Below are 21,273 nucleotides of genomic sequence, written 5' to 3'. Positions count from 1 at the left end.
TTGAGCCTCATGCCTGATACCTTCCGGTACCTTCACGTAAGATAGCAAGTGGCTAAGAGAACCGGAAGTCTCTGGGTGGTGCAAACAGTTAATGTGCTTTGCTGCTAACTTAAAGGCTGGTGGTTCGAGTCTACTTAGTGGCAGCTGGGAAGAAAGGCCTGGTGATCTACTTCTGAAAAATTAGCCACCGAAAACTCTTAGTGACACTTTGATTTTGAACTTCTAACCTCTAGAACTACGAGAATAAATTTGTTTTTTTAAGCCACCTAGTTTGTAATACTTTGTTATCGCAGCCCTGGGAAACTAATATCGCCTTAATCTACACCTTTCTCATTATTGTTTCTCAAAAGCTTGTCTTGTCTTTGAAAGGATCTTGAGTCCTGAGAGGCAGGAACTATGTCTTACATTCCTATTGCCCATGCTATCCACATCCCATCTGGCAAAGTGCTGGGCACACCTTCACTTGGATATGCCTGATTATTGGCTGGTCACTATTCAGGGCAGGTATCCTTAACCTGGGAGTGCCTCACTGGTGCACATGGTTAATGTTCTGGGCTGCTAACTGAAGGTTTGGAGGTTTGAGTTCACCCAGAGGCACCCCAGAAAAAAGGCCTGGTAATCTACTTTGGAAAAATCAGCCATTGAAAACTCTGTGGAGTGCAGATCTACTCTGACCCACATGAGGTCACCATGAGTTGGAGCCAAGGAAAATGTTTTTTTCAAGAAAAATGACAACTGTTTTTTGGTTTTTCTTAACCTGGGATGGGCTTAGAAACGTCTATGATTCCCCAGCTTTCTGCTCCTGCAGAAATACATGTATGTGTGTGTGTGTATTTCTCTGGGAGAGAGTCCAAAGCTTTTTAATTATATCCTCAAACGGCCTATGACACCCAAATGCTAAGGACCTGACCTGGGGAGCTGGGTCTTCTCTGCCAGTGGAAGCTGACATATGGGCACCTAATGCTGCCTTCTTCCTGGAGCTCCCAGGGCTTCCAGGATGTAGGCTCATTAATATTCTGAATGGCTCCCAGGATGTCAGGCAGGGGGCAGGCCGGCTGGTTGATTGTCTTCACTCTGCTGCTGGGGAAACTGCAGCAGGGAGAGGGGGATGGGAGACTCAAGGCTATTACCCAAGGGCTTGCTGCTGGACCCTAGTTCAGGTTCTCCCCGCTGCGCCCCACCCCCTGACCAGGCCGGGCCTTAGAGGCTTCAGAGCAGAGCAGTTTAAGCACACAGAGGTGGCAAGTAGATATGGGTTTGAGTCCCAGTTTCACTAATAACTAGCTGTATAATTTTGTGAAGTGTTTTAACCTTGTAAAGCTCAGTTTCTCCATTTATAAACCACAACTAATAAGACAATCTAAACAAGACTAAAAGGGCATACCAGCCAAGGGGCAGGCTCTAGGAGGCAGGAGGGAACAGGAAAGCTGGTAATAGGGAGCCCAAGGTTATGAAGGGAGAGCGTTGACACGTTGTGGGGTTGTTAACCAATGTCACAGAACAATCTGTGTACTGACTGTTTAATGAGAAACTAGTTTGTTCTGTAAACCTTCATCTAAAGTACAATAAAAATAAAATAAAACAATCTACCTCCAAGTGTTACGCTGAGGATTTAATGAGATAATTCATGTAAAGAATGTTCAGAACCTAGTACATAGTGAGCCCTCAACCATCATTACCATTAGTTTTAGACTTTTCTACCTGCCTCTCCAGGCAGGCGGTGCTGGGCCTCTAGGCCTAACTGATCTCCCAGCTCTGACACAAGCTGAACCACAGGGCCCCTCCCCTTGTGCTATCCAAAGGCCAGTGGTCAGGGCATCAGGGACCTGAGCCCCAGCCCCAGGTCCATAGAACTAGATGTTATTTGGATTTACCCAGCCCATCATGGGCAGACAGTTGCTCCCTGGTGAAATGGCCATTTCAAGAGCTGGGACTAGAGGCACATTGGCTAGGCAGTGGCCATGACCATGAGTGGAAGGCCCCAGAGGTTAATGCTTACTAGCAAAGGTCCCTGGGGCTGTAGGCCAGGCCTGGGGCAGGAGGAGGAGCCCTGGATAGGGTCTGGTCCAGCCTCCACTGCTAAGCAGCCCTGTGGTCCTGGGTGAGTCTCTGACCACCCTGGGTCTCCTATTTCACCTAGAAAATTAGGGATGATGGGAGCTAGTCATCTCTAAGGTTTCTTTTAGCAACGCATTCTATTGAATCTAGGTCCTAAACAAAGATTAGAAAGGGAATCAGTTTATACAGCTGATCTCAGGGCCAGAATGTTCTGTTTTCCAGTGGGCTAGGTTTTCTTCTCCCCACAGAGACTGAGGTCCCTAGGAGGTGCAAACAGTTTGTGCTCATATGCTAACTGAAAGGTTGGTGGTTCAAACGCACATACTGAGGGCATAAGCACTGCAGAAGAAAGGCTTGGCATCTGTTTCTATAAAGATTACAACCAAGAAAACACAGTGGAACAGTTCTACTCTGTAACACATGGGGTCAACATGAGTCAGAATTAACTTGAAGGCCATGGGTTTTTTTTTTTTTTAAGAGACTGAGTGAGTTTTTGGGGGCTCAGCCTTGCCTTCTCTTATCTTCCCCAATGCTTGGCCCCAGTCCAGAGGATGCAGTAGGTTCTCAGGGAGCAAGCAGGCAGACTCATGTCTTGACTCCAAAAAAAAAAAAAAAGAAAGAAAACCAGTTGCTCTTGAGCTGATCCTGATTCATGGCGACCCCATCAGTGTCAGGGTAGAGCTGTGCTCCACAGGGTTTTTAATAGCTGATTTTTTGGAATTAGATCACCAGGCCTTTCTTCAAAGTGCCTCTGGGTGGACTCAATCACCAATCTTTCTGTTAGCAGCTAAGTGCTTTAACTGCACGACCCAGAGACTCCAAGACAAAAGAAATGAAATCATTATTCTTTTGACTATGTCAACCACCTCCTTTCTGACCCCATTGAGGGCAGAAGCAGGAGAATGAATATACATTAAAACCAAAAGGATGCCAGTTAGATCACAAGAAAAAAAAAATTAGACACTTAAATTTCTGGAGACAGTTGAGACCTGGGAGCCATCTCTCCAACCTCCTCATTCCCATGGATAAGGAAATAGACGTCCTCAGGAGATCTGAATAAGTATTTCAAGGTCACCCAGAGAGTTGGGGTCCAGCTGGATTTGGGACCCAGCTCTCCTGCCTCCTGGTTCAGAGTCCTCTTGCTAACTCCCATTTCCTTTCTGGCTTAATCACTGTCATTGTGGTGTCAGAATATCTTCCAGGAACATCATTAAGATGGGAGAGGCAAGGGAGCTGGGAGGTTCGGAAGCTGAGGGCACGCCCTCAGACTTTCTGAAACCAGTCTCACACTGCAAACAGAATCTGTCTCGATGATGGAGTCTGGGAGAACATTTTAAACAAGCCAGGGACAGGCCCTGAACCTTTGCTGATCGTTCTGGAAGCTGCCTAGTGTCTGGCATTGCTACCTAATGAAGCAGGGGCCACTCTGTATGGGGCCTGGGAGAGGATGGAAATGGCTGCTGGCAGGCCTCCTTAGCTTGTTCCTCCTATAGTCAGCTGGGCCAAGGCTGAGCTTTGTTCCAAATGACAGGACTACATTTTCTCCTCTACCTAAAGGCACTTCATCAGGATTGAGCAGAGTTTAGAACCTGTTCAGTTTGGTTCAAACCCCTGCTGGGAATTTGCATTTCCAACAAGTTCTCAGGCAATGCTAACACTGCTGGTTAGGGATGGGTTCCTGAGAACCATTAGCGGAGCAGTGCTTCTCAAAACATACCGCACATAAGAATCACCAGAAGATCTGGTTAAATTGTAGATTCTGATTCAGTATATCTGGGGTGGAAATGGAAATTCTCGGCAGGGGTTCGAACTGGAACGAATCAGTTGGAAGCACTGGGGCTGAGGAACAGCTGGTGATGAGCTCTTCTCTTTCCCTAGGTTGTGAAAATTGCTAGAGCTGTACACACATGGTTGGAAGACAAGTGGGAATAGCTGTACATTTTGCTCTGCATTTCTCCCTGGATCAGAAATGCTCCTCTCTTCCCCAGGAGCCCAAGTCCACCTTCTGTTGAATGCAGTCTTGAGAGTAGAGCTGGTCTTACCCAGGCAACTCCATTGGAGGGTGTGTGTGTGTGTGTGTGTGTGTGTGTGTGTGTATGTGTTAGGACTTGGGAGGACAGGTTGGGGGGGCAGAGGGGGGCTGGACAGGTTCCTGAGGGTCATCTGCATCAAATGATCTTGCTGTTGCTGGCTTCCCACTGTGCCGGATGCTCTGTCATCCCTTTGTGATGAGCACTGCCCTTTCCCTCCAGTCCTTCTTGGAAGTCTAGCCTGTCTATCAAGAGGCACTAGAGGCATCACATGGTGCTGTCCATCAGCAATATGATAATCACAGCCTGGACTCAAGGTACTTCTAGAGACCCTCTTTAGGAGCTCCGGGGTGATAAAAGCTAACGATCAGTCCCTAGGGTCTTCTAAACCAGGGATGTTAAATACATGACCCACACATACCACTGAGCCCTGGTGGTGCAGTGGTTAAGGCACTCGGCTGTTAACTGAAGGATTGGTAGTTCAAAACCACCAGAAGCTCCATGGAAGAACAATGTGGCAGCCTGTTTCCACAAAGATTTAGAGCCTTGGAAACCCTAAGGGGCAGTTCTGCTCTGACCTATAGGGTCACTATGAGTTGGAATTGACTCTATGATAGAGGGTTAAACATACTGCTGCCTCATCCTGCTTCCACAGCAGACATCACTAATTGAATATTTATCGTCCCTGATAGTCCCTGTGTTGGTATTCTCTATGTTCCCTGCTGAATCTGGATTCAGCCTCAGAATCATTTGCATAGCCAATCGACTGCTGTGGACTTGGCCATGTTTCATCCTTGTTCTTTAACTGTCCTTAAGGGCAAATAGAATAGATGGCGGCAATGCTGAGAAGCAAGAAGTAGGATAGGAACTGGGAGTCCCTGGGTGGTGTAAACAGTTAATGAGCTCAGATGCTCACTGAAAGGTTGGAGGTTCAAATCCACCCGGAGGTACCTCAGAAGGAAGGCCTGGTGATCTACTTCATTGAAAACCATATAAAGTACAGTTCTACTCTGACACACATGTGGTTGCCGTAAGTTGGAATCAACTGGATGGCAACTGCTTCAGAAACACTTTCAGGGTCCCCTACACAGTCGATCCTCATGAAATGTGCACAGAGAGTACAGTAATGACGAAATCCAAGAAGATCAGAGCAAGAGGGAGATTGATCAAATCACTCAGTTTCACCCCTTCGCATTTCCAAACATGTACAATCACCTGCTTCCATGTTTCAGCATAATCCCTAAGCAGAAAATACAGCTTTTAAGGAATGACTATGCTACACTTTTTTTTTTTTTATTTGCACGTGAGCTTTCACATATGCCAAAAGCCACAAACACAGTGCAGTCATTGCTCCAAAGTTCAGGCATGCCCTTCCTTTTTTTTTTTTTTTTTTAATGGCTGCGTTCTGGCTGCATTCGATGTGAAATCTCTTATAAGGCTCCCACAAGACGGGGCCGTCATTACTGGCCTTACCTGCTGCAGAGCTCTCTGGATGTCGATGCCCTGGCCCCAGGGTACGGCTGGGTTAGCCAGACAGTCCCCGGCATTCCCCCGGCGAGATATATCAATCCGCTGCCGCCGCAGACTCTGGAAAGCCTCCGCCATCACCTTCACTCCATCGTAAGTGAGCGCGGAGGTGTACTGGTGGGAGGAATAGACAGGTAGGTAGCACAGAAAGCTGACAAGGAGGTAGGGTGAGAACTGTGATGGGAATATGTGCAATGGGCCAGGCAAGCTACAAGGGACAAGGGTAGGACAGTGGTGAACCAGAAAGTGCCTGCTTTTTCAGATGGGGGTAATGAGTCCATTTTGCCCTTCTGAATTGTGAGCTTAATATTGCCAGGTATGATTTTTGAACAGAAGCCAGAATTCTAGACTTTTGTGTGCAATCTTGTGATTTTTAAAATGCTGGTTCAATTGGGGGAAAAAAAGTACAGACTAAATAAAACACAATTACAGGCCAGATACATGTCAGGGAAGACCAGTTAATTTTCTCTGTGTTACAATCACCAATGGAGAGCCAAGAGGAATTGTTTACTACGCCATCCCTTGTGACAGTAAAAGAACAAAAGAATCCAAGGAGAGGGAGCTCTTAATTATTTCTGCACAGGGCTTACCCAACTCCTAGGCTTAAAAACATCCTGCAAATTTTCCTCTTGTGCTTATTCATGACAACTGTTTATTATTATTATTTTTTTCCTTAACCAAAAGCGACTAAGATGTGGATGAAACAAAACCAGGATAATAATCCAGGACAATATTTTCTGGCCTGGAACCAATATCTGTCTTCTTCATTAAAAAAAAAAAAAATTTGGTCCCTAATACCTAGCTTATTGTCTGGCACATTGTAAGTTTATAACAGAGAGGTATAGAATGAATGCATAAATATATTTCCAATTTTTTACTTTGATTCTTTCACATCTTATATCTGAAAAAATTACATTGTGTACAGTTATTTTTGAAAGCTGCTCCAATCTTTTGGTAATGAGGAGGGGTATTCACACACTGGATTTGAACACGATAGAGATTGTGAGGATGATACAGGACTGGGAACATTTTGTTCTGTTGTACATAAGGTCACCATGAGTCAAAATTGACTGGATGGCAACTAACAACAGCATTCACATATTAATTAAATAACACCTATGTATTTTCTCAAGGAGCCCTAGTGGTACAATGGTTAGCATTCGCCTACTAATCAAAAGGTTGGCAGTTTGAACCCACCAGCCACTCCGTGGGAGAGAAGACCTGGGGATCTGTTCCCATAAAGATTACAGCCTAGGAAACTATATGGGACAGTTCTACTTTGTCCTGTAGGGTCACTATGAGTCAAAATCGACCCAGTGGCACACAACAACATGTGTTTTCTCATTGTTTTAAAGCACATTTGAGATTTTGTTTGCTGAAATTCATATTGGAATACATCTTCATTCTTGGAAGAGCTAGATCAGCTTGCACAACAGTGGGATGAGAAACATCTCAGTTAAACAACCTGACATTCACAAAAAAAGTGACCTATTGGCAAGGAGAAGTCTGCCAAGGATTCACTGTTTTGCCCCAGATAAACAAATTTGGCCTTAGAATCCCTCTCAACACACTGTTTCACACAGCCACTGCCAAGGGAAAGACAAATTACTTGCTATCCCTATTCTAAACTACTCTCAAATAGCAAACGAAATAGATTTTGGCTGCAGGATTTTGAGCTACATTGGTAAGAAGTGAAAGGCAGGCAGTCTGCATGCTGAAGGACAATACAGCTGATCCTGAGGCTGAGATCTGCTGGGTATTACTTAATTAGATTCCCTTGATTTTTAGCTGGGCGCATGGCTGTCCAGAATAAGGGCTGCCACATTGCCCAGTTTAAGGAGTCCCCATCCACACAGAAATAAATGCAAATGGCATCCCCCCTCCCCGCCCCCCCCCCCCCCGCCAAAGCTAGGCAACATGGTAGCCCTGCCCAAAATAATGGCACCATTTTCTAGCTTCCCTTGTAGCCTCCTGGGGCCAGGTTTCTAAGATGTGGCCAATGGCATGTGAGTGGGAGATCTATGTGTGATTTATGAAAAGGGTTTTCAAGGGAGTAGTTGTGCTTCTCATCTTCCTTGCATCCTTCCTGCTGGTTAGAATTCTGAGGTAATGGCTGGAGCTTAAGGAACCATCTCGGACTATTAGGTAGCAGTCATATGCTGAGAATGGCAGAACAAAAAATAGTAGTATCCTGGGTGTTTGATGATTTTACAGCTCTTATACAGGCCCTGGACTGCTGACTTCTGAATTTTACTTACATGAGAGAAAAATAAAATGTCCATCTTGTTAAAACCATTCTCACTCTGAATCGTCTGACTTTTGCAGCCTAACCCTATTCTTTAAGGATACATTTTCCACAGCTCTTTCCTCTTAGAAAGCCTATTCCTGGATCCCAAGCTGGTCCTTGGCTGCCTGCTCACCTTAGGTCTCTTCCAGTCCACTCGGGTGTGGTCTCGAGCATCGCTGTTCTTCCACTGCTGCATGATCTTGGCTGGGATTGTGTCTGTATAGTTCACCAACTGGAAACCTGTTACGTTAGCTCCACTCTCCTTGAACTTGTTTAGGTCAATGTCCATGAAGCCCTGTGGAAGAAGAGGGGGTAGAAGTAAGAACATGCTGCCTGGAAAAATTGACTTTAAATATGTTATAGAATCATAGGACTCTCCATCTTTTTCCACAAGGTGGACATGGCTTCATGACAGATGATTGTGCCTCCCTTTCTTCTGAAGTCCCTTGTCACTTTGTGCACAAAGTTAATACTGTGGTTAAGAGTGTTTGCTCTGGAGCCAGCCATGCCTGGGCTTAAGTACAGATTCTGTTACTCACAAGCCACTAGTTCTACAACCTCGGACTTAGTTACTTAATGGTTTTCTTGTTCATATAATAGAGCTTCGAGGGTTGCAGAGAATATTCAAGACAAGAATTCATGTAAAATTCATGGGGCAAGCTATGTGATCAATAAATTTGGGCTGGGGTTAGTATGATGACAGGGACATGTAGAAAAAGTAGACTTGTTTAAGGGGGGAATAGTCTCATCTATACGCCTTACCTACTCCCACCCCCCACCCCCAGCCCTCTTGGAAGAACAAGAATCTCTAGTCCGTCAGGGGCAAGTTCTTATGACTTCTTCTAGGTCACCAGTAAGTTTGAGGCAGAGGCTGGATTGTTCTCTGGAGTCTCTATCCTCTCCCTACACTCTCTCCCGTACAACAGTCTCCTCTCCTCTACGTGATGAGGCTTTATCAATTCTAACATCCATAATGATTTTTTATTGGGAATGAAGGTTTTATTCCTATTTGGTAAAGTTCTTTCAAACTCAGGACGCCTTCCACTTAAAAAGGAAACCTTGTATTTGTATGATATGGTCAATAATTTACAGTAAGTCCATACTTGTGGCCTCATTCCACTTTAGACTATATAAAGTGGAAATTATTATGTCTATTTGCCAGACAAAGGAACTGAGGCAGAGTGACGGAATCAACTTGTACACAGTCATTCAGTGAGTTAGTGGTAGAGAAGGGATCAGAACTAAGGTCTTCTGTTAGCAACTCACTCACTTGATCTCTAATCATGCAACGAACATATTTGAGGACCTACAGAGCACTATTCTAATAATGAACAAAACAAGCTAAGTCCTGCCTTTATGGAGCTTACATTCTAGTGGGGAAAACAGACAAAAAAACAAACAAGTAAATATGTAGTATTGTATAGTCCAGTGTAGTATACGGTAATAATGAATCCTATGAAGAAAGATTAAGTGGGATAAAAGGATGAGGACGAGGACGGGAGAGGTCATGCTTTGGAGTAGATAATCAGGATGGGTCTCTCTGAGGTCGTAGTGTTTGTAGAGGCACTTGAGTGAAGTGAGGACCTGTGATTGAACCTCAGGGATATTTGGGAAAAACCATTCTTTTGTGTGTGTGTGTGTGTGTGTGTGTGTGTGCGCTTTAGGTGAAAGTTTACAGAGCAAATTAGTTTCATGTTAAACAATTAATATACAAATTGTTTTGTGACATTGGTTGCCAACCTGTGACGTGTCAACACTCTCCCCTTCTCGACCTTTGGTTTCCCATTTCCATTTGTATCAACTTTCCTGTCCCCCTCTGCCTTCTCATCCTTGCCCCTGGGCTGGTATGCCCATTTAGTCTTGTACACATATGTTATTGTTTGTTTTATGGGCCTTTCTAATCTTTGTCTGAAGGGTGAGCATCAGGAGTGACTTCAGTACTAAGCTGAATGGGTGTCCGGGGGCCGTACTCCTTTTGAATTTTGTTCTACACTTTTCTCCAGCTCTGTCCGGGACCCTCTATTGTGATCCCCGTCAGAGCAGTTTGTGGTGGTAGTTGGACACCATCTAGTTGCGCTGGACTCAATTTAATGGAGGCTGTGGTAGTTGTTGTCCATTAGTCCTTTGGATTAATCTTTCCCTTGAGTTTATGGTTTTCCTTGCTCCAGATGGGGTGGGACCAGTAGACATATCTTAGATGGCTGGTTACAAGCTTTTAAGATCCAAAATATTACTCAACAAAGTAGGATGTGGAACATTTTCTTTATAAACTATGTTATGCCAATTGAGCTAGATGTCCCCTGATACCACGGTCCCCAGCCCTCAGCCCAGTAACTTGGTCCCTCAGGGAGTCTGAATGTGTCTACGAATCTTCTATGGCTTCGTGGGGAAAAGCGTTCTGAGCAAATACCCAGAGATGAGAAGATTCTTGACATGTTCCAGAAACAATAAGAAGGCTAGCGTGGCTGAGCACAGTGAATGAGGGGGAGAGGGTAGAGCAGTACCCTTAAGTTAACTTGGGTATCTTTTTAGGCATCAGTGGGGACCCAGTGCAGGCATTTGAGCAGGGATCATAATGTCAGTGCCCTTTGGGTTCCACGGCTGGGGAAACTGCCAGATCCCAGTGAGTAAAGCAGTAAAATGAGTAGGGTAAGCAGTATCATGGATGGGGGAAGCCTGGTCTGGCAGCCTAGAGACCTGACCGCTGGCCTTGGCATCACTATGGCACCCCGGAAAGTCCCTTAATTTCTCAACAACTGAGTTTCCTTATCTGAAAACTGGACTTGATGGCACAAGTACACCCCCCTCTCACTCCCACGCCTCTAAAGTTCTGTGATTCTTTACTGTTGCTTTCTTATAAACAAACCACGTTCAGTCCTACTCAGGGTCTTTGTCCTTGCCATTCTCTCTGTGGAAATGTGGTTTCCTTGGTTGGTTCCTTTTTATCTTTCAGATCTCAGCTAAAATGCCATCTCTTCAGGAGGTCTTCCTGACCATCTGCCTAAAGAACTCATTTTGGCCCTGTGGTAGACACTGCCGGTGCCAGCTCATTTCCTCTCTCCTTTATACACTGATACCTCCTATTACATCCTAACCGAAACACCTGTTACTCCGCCCACGTGCAGGGTGAGCAACATGTGTCAGGGAGTTAGTTCACCCAGGAGGAGCCCTGAACCAATACTGGATAGGCAGTTAGTAGATAATATCCCAGAACCCTCTCCCCTGGGTGGGGTAACCCTGAGGCATGTTCTACACCGAGTCCTAGAGATCTCGATTTAGCTCCATTGCATGCAACGATAACTGGCTAGATTAAAACACAGACACACACACATGCAAAAAAAGTTGCCATTGAGTCGATTCTGACTCACAGTGACTCCATGTGTGTCAGAGTAGAACTGTGATTCATAGGGTTTTCAATGGCTAGTTTTTCAGAAGTAGATTGCCAGGCCTTTCTTCTGAGGCTTGAACCTCCAATGTCTTGTTTAACATCCAGATGTGTTAACCATTTGCACCATCCTGGGTCTCTAAGTTCTGGATGATGCACCTTCATTGGGTGCCTTTCCTTCCCTGCCTCACTTCCCTGTTGGTGTTCTGGGATCAGTACCTATTGTGGATTAAATTGTGTCTCCCCAAGATATGTGTTGAAGTTCTAACCCTTCTACCTGTGAATGTGACCCTGTTTGGAAATAAGGATTTTCTTTTGTTATGTTAGTGAGGCCATACCAGAGCAGGGTGGGTCCTAAATCTAACCACTCTGAGCAGTGTCTCATAAATAAAGCACAAAAGACACAAAACACACAGTGGGGAGACAGAGCCATGTAAAGGATACATCTACAAGTAGCAATGCAATGCCAAGGATTACCAGCAGTCACCAGAATCTAGGAGAGCGACCCACAGAAGTGCTCAACATGGCTGAGACCATGGACTTCCAGCCTCCAGAACTGTGAGATAATAAATCTCTGTTCTTTGTTGTTGTTATTGTTGTAAAGATACATATAACACAGCTTTAAATTTTTGTTCTTTAAAGCCACCCATTTTTGGTATTTTTGTTGTTGTTGTTGTTGTTATAGCAGTACTAGGTAACTAATACAGGACCTAAAGAAACCATTTCCCCTTGAATTCTTGATTCAGTATCTGCTTCTAGGCAAACCCAACCCTGGTCACCCCCAACACCGAGTCCAGTCAGTTCCACCCAAAGCCCTGTTAAAGTTTCCCCAGAGCATTTACCACCATTTGAAATTCTTCTGTTTAGTCATTGGTTCTCTTGTCAAATGTCTGCCTCGGGTTTCCTCCCATTGGAATGTCAGGTCCAAGGGGGCAGAGATCTTTTCTGCCTCATTCACTCATGTGTCCATAGCGCCTAGACCAGTGCCTGGCACAGAGCAGAGGCTCACTGTATATTTATCGAGTGAATGAATAAAAGCCTGAGCCTTTCCTCAAGCAAGAACACCAATTAATCAGGGGAACTATGGTCAGTAGGCAGCAACGACACCAGATGACTTTACTTGGTTGAAAAAAGAATCTAAGGTTTTTAGATGTCTCTTGAAGTTAACTTGTCCAATAGCCACAGTTTACAGAGGTTCACAGAGGTCAGGGTGATTTGCACAAGGGTACTAGCAAGCTGTTGGGAGAGGTGAAATCAGATTTAGGGCCTCCGCTGGCGTAGTGGTTAATAAGAGCTCTAGCTGCTAACCAAAAGGTCAGCAGTTTGAATCTACCAGGTGCTCCTTGGAAACCCTATGGGGCAGTTTTACTCTGTCTTATAGGGCTGCTATGAGTCGGAACTGACTCGATGGCAGCGGGTTTGGTTTTTCAGTTACCCAATATGCAAGGTGCCTGCGTGGCTTGCATCTGACTATTAACCTAAAGGTTGGCAGTTCAAACCCACCCGGCAGCACCTGCTCCCGTAAAGATCACAGCCAAGAAAACCCTAAGGAGCCCAGTTCTACTCTGTAATACATGTAACAAAAATGACAATAATGGTAAAAATGCCACTTCATATGCATTATATAACTTGATCCAAACAACTGTTTGAGAGACTTGAGGTAACTGCCGTTTAAAAGCAAAAATTTTTATAACCAGTCAAGAGTCACTCCTAGGTTTATTTTAAACATTTCTTGATCTTTTATCCCAGGTTGCCATGAGTTGGAGTCAACTCAATGGCAATGGTTTTTTTTGTTTTGTTTTGTTTACCCAATATACATTTCAAGGTGTTCTCTCGCCTTACAGCACAGCCATCCCACCACTGGTTAAAAGCTAATACACAGTTGAGAGATTTCCCATAATTTTTAGAGACTTTAGAAAGCACATCTTGTTCATAAAATAACTATTGAGAGAATGAAGTGGAAATTATCTCCCGCAGTCAAATTCTGTCTCTTGAAAGTCTGTAACAATCTCCTAGGTATTTCATCCTGACTGCCTTCATCTTGAACATAATAGAGGCCAAAGGCAATGGCAGAATTTGTCCAAACATAAATACCACTCACCTCCATCACCAGAATGCCTGACTACAAGGTTAGTGGAGCCAAACCATGGTTACATAAAATCAAACTAATGGGCCCCTCCAACCGAACTCTTCTGCTCCTCTGAGAAGGGATGGACAAAGAATAATGGTAAAACAAGCTCATATTTATGATGTTTCATAAAAAAAAAAAAAAAAAGGAATAACTTGAGGTCAGTATATGTTTAAATCATAGCTGACATGTTCCCTACTATGTAAGATTTATACGGTCGCTATGAGTCAGAATTGACTTGATGGCAATGGGTTTGATTTTTTGGCTTTGGTGGTGTAGTGCTTAAAAGTGCTTGGCTGCTAACCAAAAGGTCAGCGGTTCGAACCTATCAGCTACTCTGCAGGAGAAAGATGTGGCAGTCTGCTTCTGTAGAGATTACAGCCTTGGAGACCCTGAGGGACAGTTCTACTCTGTCCTGTAAGGTTGCTATGAGTTGGAATAGACTCCATTATACCAGATTTGTTTTTTTAATGTTGGGAATGATAATCTTGAATTGCTACAATCTCCTTAGTCACTAAATTGTTCTCTTATCATTACTAGACTTGAATTCTTCATGACGCAGAAAAACATATCCTGCCAATATAGAAAGGTATTCCTAACTAAAAAGGGGACGTAAAGGCATGAACCGTTTGCCTACAGTTAACTGGGAAAGTCAACTCACTCACTCTATTCCCCCAAGCACTCTCATTAAACAAGATTTTATTAAATCATTTTCTAATTTTCTTTGCCGTTAAAAAAAAAAAAACCTTAGAGGGTAATTTTTTGTAATGAGTACCTTTTTCAAAATATGCTTTATTTGTGCTATCAACTATGTAATATCACATAAGAATGCATCATTGCTAATTATATTCTATTAATGATTTAAACTATGAAGTTTGATTGTCACTGCTCTCTTTGAGATACTTTGCTTATTTTAAAACACGCCCCCCGATACTGGATCTGCTGCTCTGTACACTGTGAATGTTGTTTGAAGATGGGATTAATCCACAGAGTGCTGCTGGTTTTAAGCTATTCAGCATGAGAACCCGGGTCTCCCAAACCTGTATTCCTTCCTGTCCCTATAGCCAGATGCTGCTCTTTGAAGGGTGACTGTTTCTTGTCTGAAATGGGGCTTTGTGATGGGTGCGCTCTGGCGCTGTTGCTCATTGTGCTTTTGTCTGCTTTTTTGGCATCTCTGTGGCCCTTCACGCTGTCCTGTGAATGAATGATGTGAGAGGGTGCTCTCTGCCTACCATCTCCGTTCAAGTGAAAATGAGTGGGCTAGTGTACAGCAGGCGCTCAGAACAGTGGTCTTAAACCTGACCGACACACCAGCATATCTTGGGTAGCGTCTGCAAAATAGCTGCACTCAAGGATGACCACTCAGTAGCCCCCGTGAGAAAACTGGAAATCAGTATTTTTTTCTAATGCTAGTGCAGAAACTCAGTGGTTAAAAGCTTGTCTGCTAAGCAAAAGGTCAGCAGTTTGAATCCACTAGCCACTCCTTGGAAACCCTATGGGGCAGTTCTACTCTGTCCTATAGGTTTGCTATGAACCTGAATTGACTTGACAGCAACAAGTTGGAATGCTGGTGAAGAAGGGCCCTGAGTGGTGCAAATGGTTTGCTCTCAGCTGGTACCTGAAAAGTTGCCAGTTCAGAACCACTTAACTGCACCATGGAAGAAAGGCCTGGTGATCTGCTGTCATAAAGATTACGGCCAGGGAAAACCTAAGGGGCAGCTCTACTCTGTAACACATAGGGTCACCATGAGTTGAAACTGACTCGACAGAACAAGACGACAACTACAACAATGCTGGTAAATAAAAAATCAAGGTTCAATATATTAGAATTACAAAGGTTATTATCAGAAGAACTTCAAATTAATACAACTAGCAAACACTGAGCAGTGGCACTGAGGAGAGGATGTGAGGGTAGGATGAGATGATTCATCGTCTTTCTCATGGGGAATCACAGATAGGATTAAAGTGGTTAAAACAAGAAAAAGAGACGTAGCATAGTATGCAGAGGTGTGGAGGGAAACGACCAGATTAATGAGACACAGAAAATGTTTAAAGGAGCTACTTTTAAGAAGTACGAGGTTGAAGAGGGCAGGCGTCTGCTTTTCATTGTACACCCTTCGGTAATATTTGATGTTTTTTTTTTTTTTTTTTTACCACGTGAATATTTTACCTTTATAATATGACTAAAAATCAAAAATCTATCTTTGCTGGTTGGATTCATTCGTTAGTTGCTAGAAAGTGGGAGACAGAATAGCAGCGGCAGGAGCGGAAAGAGAAATTTTGCATTTATTGAAGCTTTGTTGTAGTCTGTTAAGGGAGAATTGCTTAATTTGTTATCTCCTGGCCTGAAATTAAAGAACACTAAAACCCATTAAAACCCATTGCATGGAGTGGATTCCAACTCACAGCGAACCTATAGAACAGAGCAGAACTACCCTGTATGGTTTCCAAGGCTGTAATCTTTATGGAAGCAGACTGCTGCATCTTTATCACACAGAGTAGCTGCTGGTTTCGAACCGTCGACCTTTTGGTTCACAGCAGAGCACTTAACCACTGCGCCACCAGGGCTCCTTTAAAGAACACGGGTGCTGTTAAATGCTGTGCCAAAACACAGCTTCAGAAGCATTGCCCAAAAGACTATCAAAACTGACAATAATGGCAAAAATGCCACTTCATATGCATTATATAACTTGATCCAAATGACCTTTTGAGGGTTTTGAGGTTACTGCCATTTAAAAATGAAAGCTTAAATAACCAGTTGAGAGTCACTCCTAGATTTATTTTAAACATTTCCTGAGCCCTTAACCTGAGCCAGCCACTCTACTAAATGCTTTATATACATAATCCTATTTAATCCCCCAAACCACCCCGAGAGGTAAATGGGCAGGGTAGGCACCTCATGCTTATTTGCAGTGATTTCATTTGCATGCCTACACTAGGCATTGGCAAACCTGTTTCTGTAAAGGGTTGGTTAGTAAATACTTTAGGCTTTGCAGGCCATAAGGTGTCTGTCACAGCTACTCAACTCTGCCATTGTAGTGTGAGAAGAGCCATAGACAATCCATAAATGAAGAGCATGGCTGAGTTCCAATAAACTTTATTTATGGACCCTGAAATTTGAATGTCATATAATTTTCATGTGCCATGAAACATCGTTCTTTTGATTGTTTTCCAAATGTTTAAAAGAACCATTCTTAGCTCATGAGCTCTATGTACAAAACCAGGTAGCAGATTGAATTTGGCCCATGCGGTGTAGTTTCCTGACCCTTAATTTATACAGCAAAGAATTTGGAGGTCAGGTCCATTGTACAGATAGGGAAACTGAGGCCCAGAGAGGGGGAATAATGGCCTAAGCATCTATGCCTGGTTAGAGGACCAGCTGGGATTAGAACCTGTGCCCCTATTTACCCACTGCAGAAAACAGTGCAAAGCTGAACAGCCGTTTGAATGACTGGGAGTGAAAGTACTCAACTAAGTAAATTAGTTAATACAGTCACTTTATCTATCATGTGTCAATTATAATTTTCAAAAGATTAGAAAGGCATCTTAAATAGTTATGATATCCTAAAAATATGCTTAATGCTATAACTATATTGGCTGTACTTTCATCTTGCTATCAAGATGTGGAAAACGCTTTAAGGATTATGAAGAGGCTCTGGGCCATCATTAAAAAAAAAAAAAAATTAGGATTATTAATTATCATGTGTGCCTGGAAACAAAAGGACCGATGATGTGTACTTTCTGGTTATTTAACCCTCGCCAAGGCTCAGTTCTCTGCTCTTCAAAACACAGATGTAATAGAACCTACATCACAGAGTTGTTATGAGGTTTAAAAGAATGAATGCATTTAAGCACTTAGAACTGTTTCTGCCACATGGAAGTGCTTAATGAATGTTAGCTATTATTATTATCACCATATTCACCATCATCATTATTGTTGGGTCAAAACAGGTTAGATGTTATTAGATCTGCTTCAAATCCAGGGATTGAGTCAGGCAAGAAACCTGAGAGAATCTGAGGAAGGTGTATGGGAACATAGCTTTCAAAGGATGAAAAGCTTTATCTTCAAAGCCGGATTTCCTTTTCTCTGGGATCCTTTCAAGAGGCTACATACAAGCTGTTCAGCCCTCATCATCTTGCTCGTGCTGATACCACACCCGCTAGAAGGGAGAAGGAGCGGCCACAGCATTGTGGGATAGGGGAGCAGGGAGAAGATTTATTAAACAAGTCCTGGGATACAGGAAAGAGCACTTCCTCCACCTCGTTCCTGTGAGATCTAGAAGAGGTAAGATTAGAACGAACCAAAGAACTTGTGCTTCATTCTCTCTGAATGGCACAAACCGAACATGCCAGGCTTCTCCCAACCTTCAGATAGATTCTTAGGTGACAGCTCCATAGAGAGGATGGTTACAGGGAAGTGAGGTTTGAACTCTTGTTACTTGAAGAACACGTGAACAAAGGTGCAATGATCAGCCTAGAAAGATAGCCAGAAGACTTAAAAGGGTAAGGAAGTGAAGGATGTATTTGAATCTCAGAAGGGCTGTCATGAGGAAGAGGTAGAAGATTTGTTCTCTGAGGCTCCTGAAGGCAGAGGGAACCGATGAATGGGAAGATATCCTGGGGAGGCAGATTTTGGCTAAAATAAGTAATGACAGGAACAACCACCATAGTTCCTAACATGAATCAGGCTTGTGCTATGTACTAGGCATGGTGCTCAGCTCTCAGAGTTAATCCTCATCACAACCCTGTACAACACTGTGCAGTAGGAACGATTATCACTCCCATTTTGCAAATTAGAAAACTGAGGCTTAAATTGATACAGTAGTTTATGCCCAACATAATGTAGCTAGTGAGGGGGCAGAGACCACAGTCATAGCAAGTAACAAAACTCTAGGGCTAGCATGGAGTCTCTGGGTGGTGCAAACGGTTAACACACTCAGTTGCCAACCAAAAAATTGGAGGTTTGAGTCCACCCAGAGGCACGCTGGAAGAAACGCAATCTACTTCCAAAAAATCAGCCATTGAAAACTCTATGCCCAGTGTTATTCTGATATGGAGTCACCATGAGTCGGAAATTGACTCGATGGCAACTGGTTACTGGTTAGGGCTTGTATTCTAACCATTGTGTTATCCTGCCTTATAAACTTTAGTCCTGCAATGAGTCGCTTGGGAAGGGCTGCATCTTTAAAATAAGAAGGGATTAACGGGCTTCCATGAGCCCAGGCAGTTTGTCCTCAGCTCCTTTAATGTATGCTGGGCTGTGAACAAGAAAGCTGGCTATTTCCATCCCCCTTAGGCTTCTCCTCTTTGAGACTGCAGTAGTCTTTCCCGGCAGCAAAATGAGGCTGTGAGCTCATAGAGGGCAGGGTCCTTGGCCCCACAGTGTCCACAGTGCAGCACCCGGGGCAGGGTGCATGTTCAATAACAGCCTGAGGAATGAAGGAACGGATAACTCTTTGCTCATCCTTTTCATGATTTTCTCATAAGCTTCAATCCTGTTGCCTCTTGGCCTCTCAGCTTTTAATCTGTGGACCAAAGACATCTCTTTATTGACCTTTTTCTGTAGTGTGTTCTAAACCAGTTCATTAATAAGAAGTGTCAGGAAAATAGTTTTAGGGACCACCACTTAAGTTCGGTCCTGTCTTTGTACCTAGTGAACTGTTTGACCTTGGGCAATTGTCTCAACCTCTCCAGGCATTATTGATAGGTACAGCAGGGCATTGGGTAGGTCAGTGATTTTTCCAACTATGTTTCTGGGTTAAAGACATTTTAGAGTTTAGACTAGGGGGAGGGCAGCAGGATGGGGTCCTAGGCTCCCACCCTCCCTCTTCCACCAAAGAAGCTCTGCTTTTTTTCTGTTTTACATACTGGGCCTTTCCCCAAGATTCCGTTTGAAAATAACGTTCCCAACCAAAAAGTTTGAGAAGTTCTGAGACAGATGATTTTTCTCTTAAGGGCTCTTCAGCTTTGATCTACAATTCTGTGATCACACAGGTATGTGCACATGAATATGGATGTACCTGAGTTCATGGAATGCTCATGAACAGAGGGCTTAGTTGTGTCCTCAAATACCCATGTCTTTGCATAAAGGGCTTCACATTTTCCTATTCAGCCACTTTAGCCAACCAAACGTTTCACGTGTCCTCACTCTATGTAATCCTTGCTAATACATAGGTTTATCTGGTCCCTACCTAGTCAATAAGACATTGTTGCTGTGCTAAAATACCACTCATATCAGAAAAAAGCGATAGTGTTGACTTAAGCAATTCCATTTGAAACCAGAGAGGCATGCGCCTGCATACTTGGGTATCTGCAAACACAGAAGCACATATACCCCCGTACATGGCACTCACTACTGACAAAGCATTGTAAAAATCAGCCAGGGTCTCACCAAACCCATTTCTCTCAGTCCTGTGATTTAGGAGGAAATGCTGGGACTTTGTGGCACAGAGTCAGGGGTCTCCAGACTGGGTTGTTGATGAAAAGGCAGTCTGATCTTCTGCTTGTCTTAATTCTGCCCTCACCTTTGTGGTCAGGGGTGACACCTAGCCAGGGTCACTCGAGGAAAAGAGCCAAAGCTCACTTCAAAGTTCAGCCTTTTAAAGTTTCCTGGTGTGGGGCAAGGTCTTATGGCTGGAGTTCCTGGCGAACTTGAAACCAATGTCATCTTCCTTCTACGTGGTCAAAACCTTTCTACCTAGAGAGGGTCATGCAAGCCCACCTTTTGGTGAAATGCCAGCTCAAGAAGCATTCACAGGGCCTCATATATAGTAGGCACCCTTCCTTTGGATGCTTGGTGAAAACAATGAATGAAAGTTAAACACTAACACATCTTTAACCTGCTGGGGAAAGGAATATTCTGGATACTCATTCATTTATTCATTCATGAGTGCTTAATATTTCCAAGTACACACTAGACACAGGGCTATAACAGAGCATAATACAGTTCTGGTCTTTGCTTTCCATTTTTCCAGTGGAAAAGGCCAATGTTACACAAGTAATTATTGAGCAAAATAAATGGACAAAACCTGACCCTAGAGGAAGGGGAAGCAGTAAAGCCTGAAAGAAGAGGAGTTTTTGGTTGGATCACAAGGGTAGGCAAAAGCACTCTAAAGCAGAGAACACACATGTTGTGAGATTCAGAGTCAGAGTCACAGAGGGTGGAGAGTTAGAGGAACCACCTGTCTACATCAGCAGAACGTGGGGCACAGAGCTCAGGCTCAAGCCCCTGGCCCCTGGATCCAAATCTCAGCTCTACCACCTCCTAGCTATGTGAACTTGACTCAAGCTCTCTGCGCTTCGTTATATCCTTTGCTGTATAGTAAGAGCTGTTGTGAGAGTTAAGTTAAATGAGTTAATATACTTCAAATCCTTAGAACAGTACCTGGCACTTTGTACACACTCATCCAGAGCCCCATGTTTCATGGGACTCCATGTCCCTCACATGCTTGGTACAGTGTCAGGAACATAAAAACAAACAAAAAACAGTTACCATTAAGTCGTCTCTGACTCAGGGCAACCCCATGTGTGTCAGAGTAGAACTGTGCTCCATAGGGTTTTCAGTGGCCGCTTTTTTCAGAAGTAGATCACCAGGCCTTTCTTCCAAGGCACCTCTGGGTGGACCCAATCCACTAACCTTTCAGATATAGCCACAGATGTTGTTAACCATTTGTACCACCCAGGGATTCCTTCAAAAGATGAAGAAAGAACAAAAGGAGAAGAGAGACAGAGTGAGGATAGGGGTGTAAGATCACAGGAGAGAGAGGAAGAGGGAAAGGAGGGGAGTTGTGAGAACTATGGAATAACAGAATGAGGCCCCGAACACACAGAAATGGGGGAAGCAATGTGCACACAGGCT

General features: G+C 43.8%; 1 protein-coding gene across 4 annotated transcripts in view; it reads right to left on the bottom strand.

Annotated features, from left to right (window-relative positions):
- Positions 1–21,273, bottom strand: part of GRIA1 (glutamate ionotropic receptor AMPA type subunit 1) — a 381,310-nt gene that overhangs the window by 142,435 nt on the left and 217,602 nt on the right. For 3 of the 4 annotated variants that reach the window (XM_003404615.4, XM_003404616.4, XM_010592042.3), the window contains 2 exons: positions 8,036–8,197; positions 5,562–5,729 (listed from right to left, as the gene is read on the bottom strand). In XM_003404615.4, coding sequence (XP_003404663.2) covers positions 5,562–5,729; positions 8,036–8,197 — 330 coding nt within the window. The remainder of the gene's footprint in view (positions 1–5,561; positions 5,730–8,035; positions 8,198–21,273) is intronic. The other variant, XM_064278580.1, reaches the window with a different exon arrangement.

The sequence above is a fragment of the Loxodonta africana genome, chromosome 2 (genome assembly GCF_030014295.1).
Source record: "Loxodonta africana isolate mLoxAfr1 chromosome 2, mLoxAfr1.hap2, whole genome shotgun sequence".
Taxonomy (NCBI): domain Eukaryota; kingdom Metazoa; phylum Chordata; class Mammalia; order Proboscidea; family Elephantidae; genus Loxodonta; species Loxodonta africana.
The sequence above is the reverse complement of the archived record's forward strand: the minus strand, read 5'-3'. Positions and strand labels throughout refer to the sequence as shown.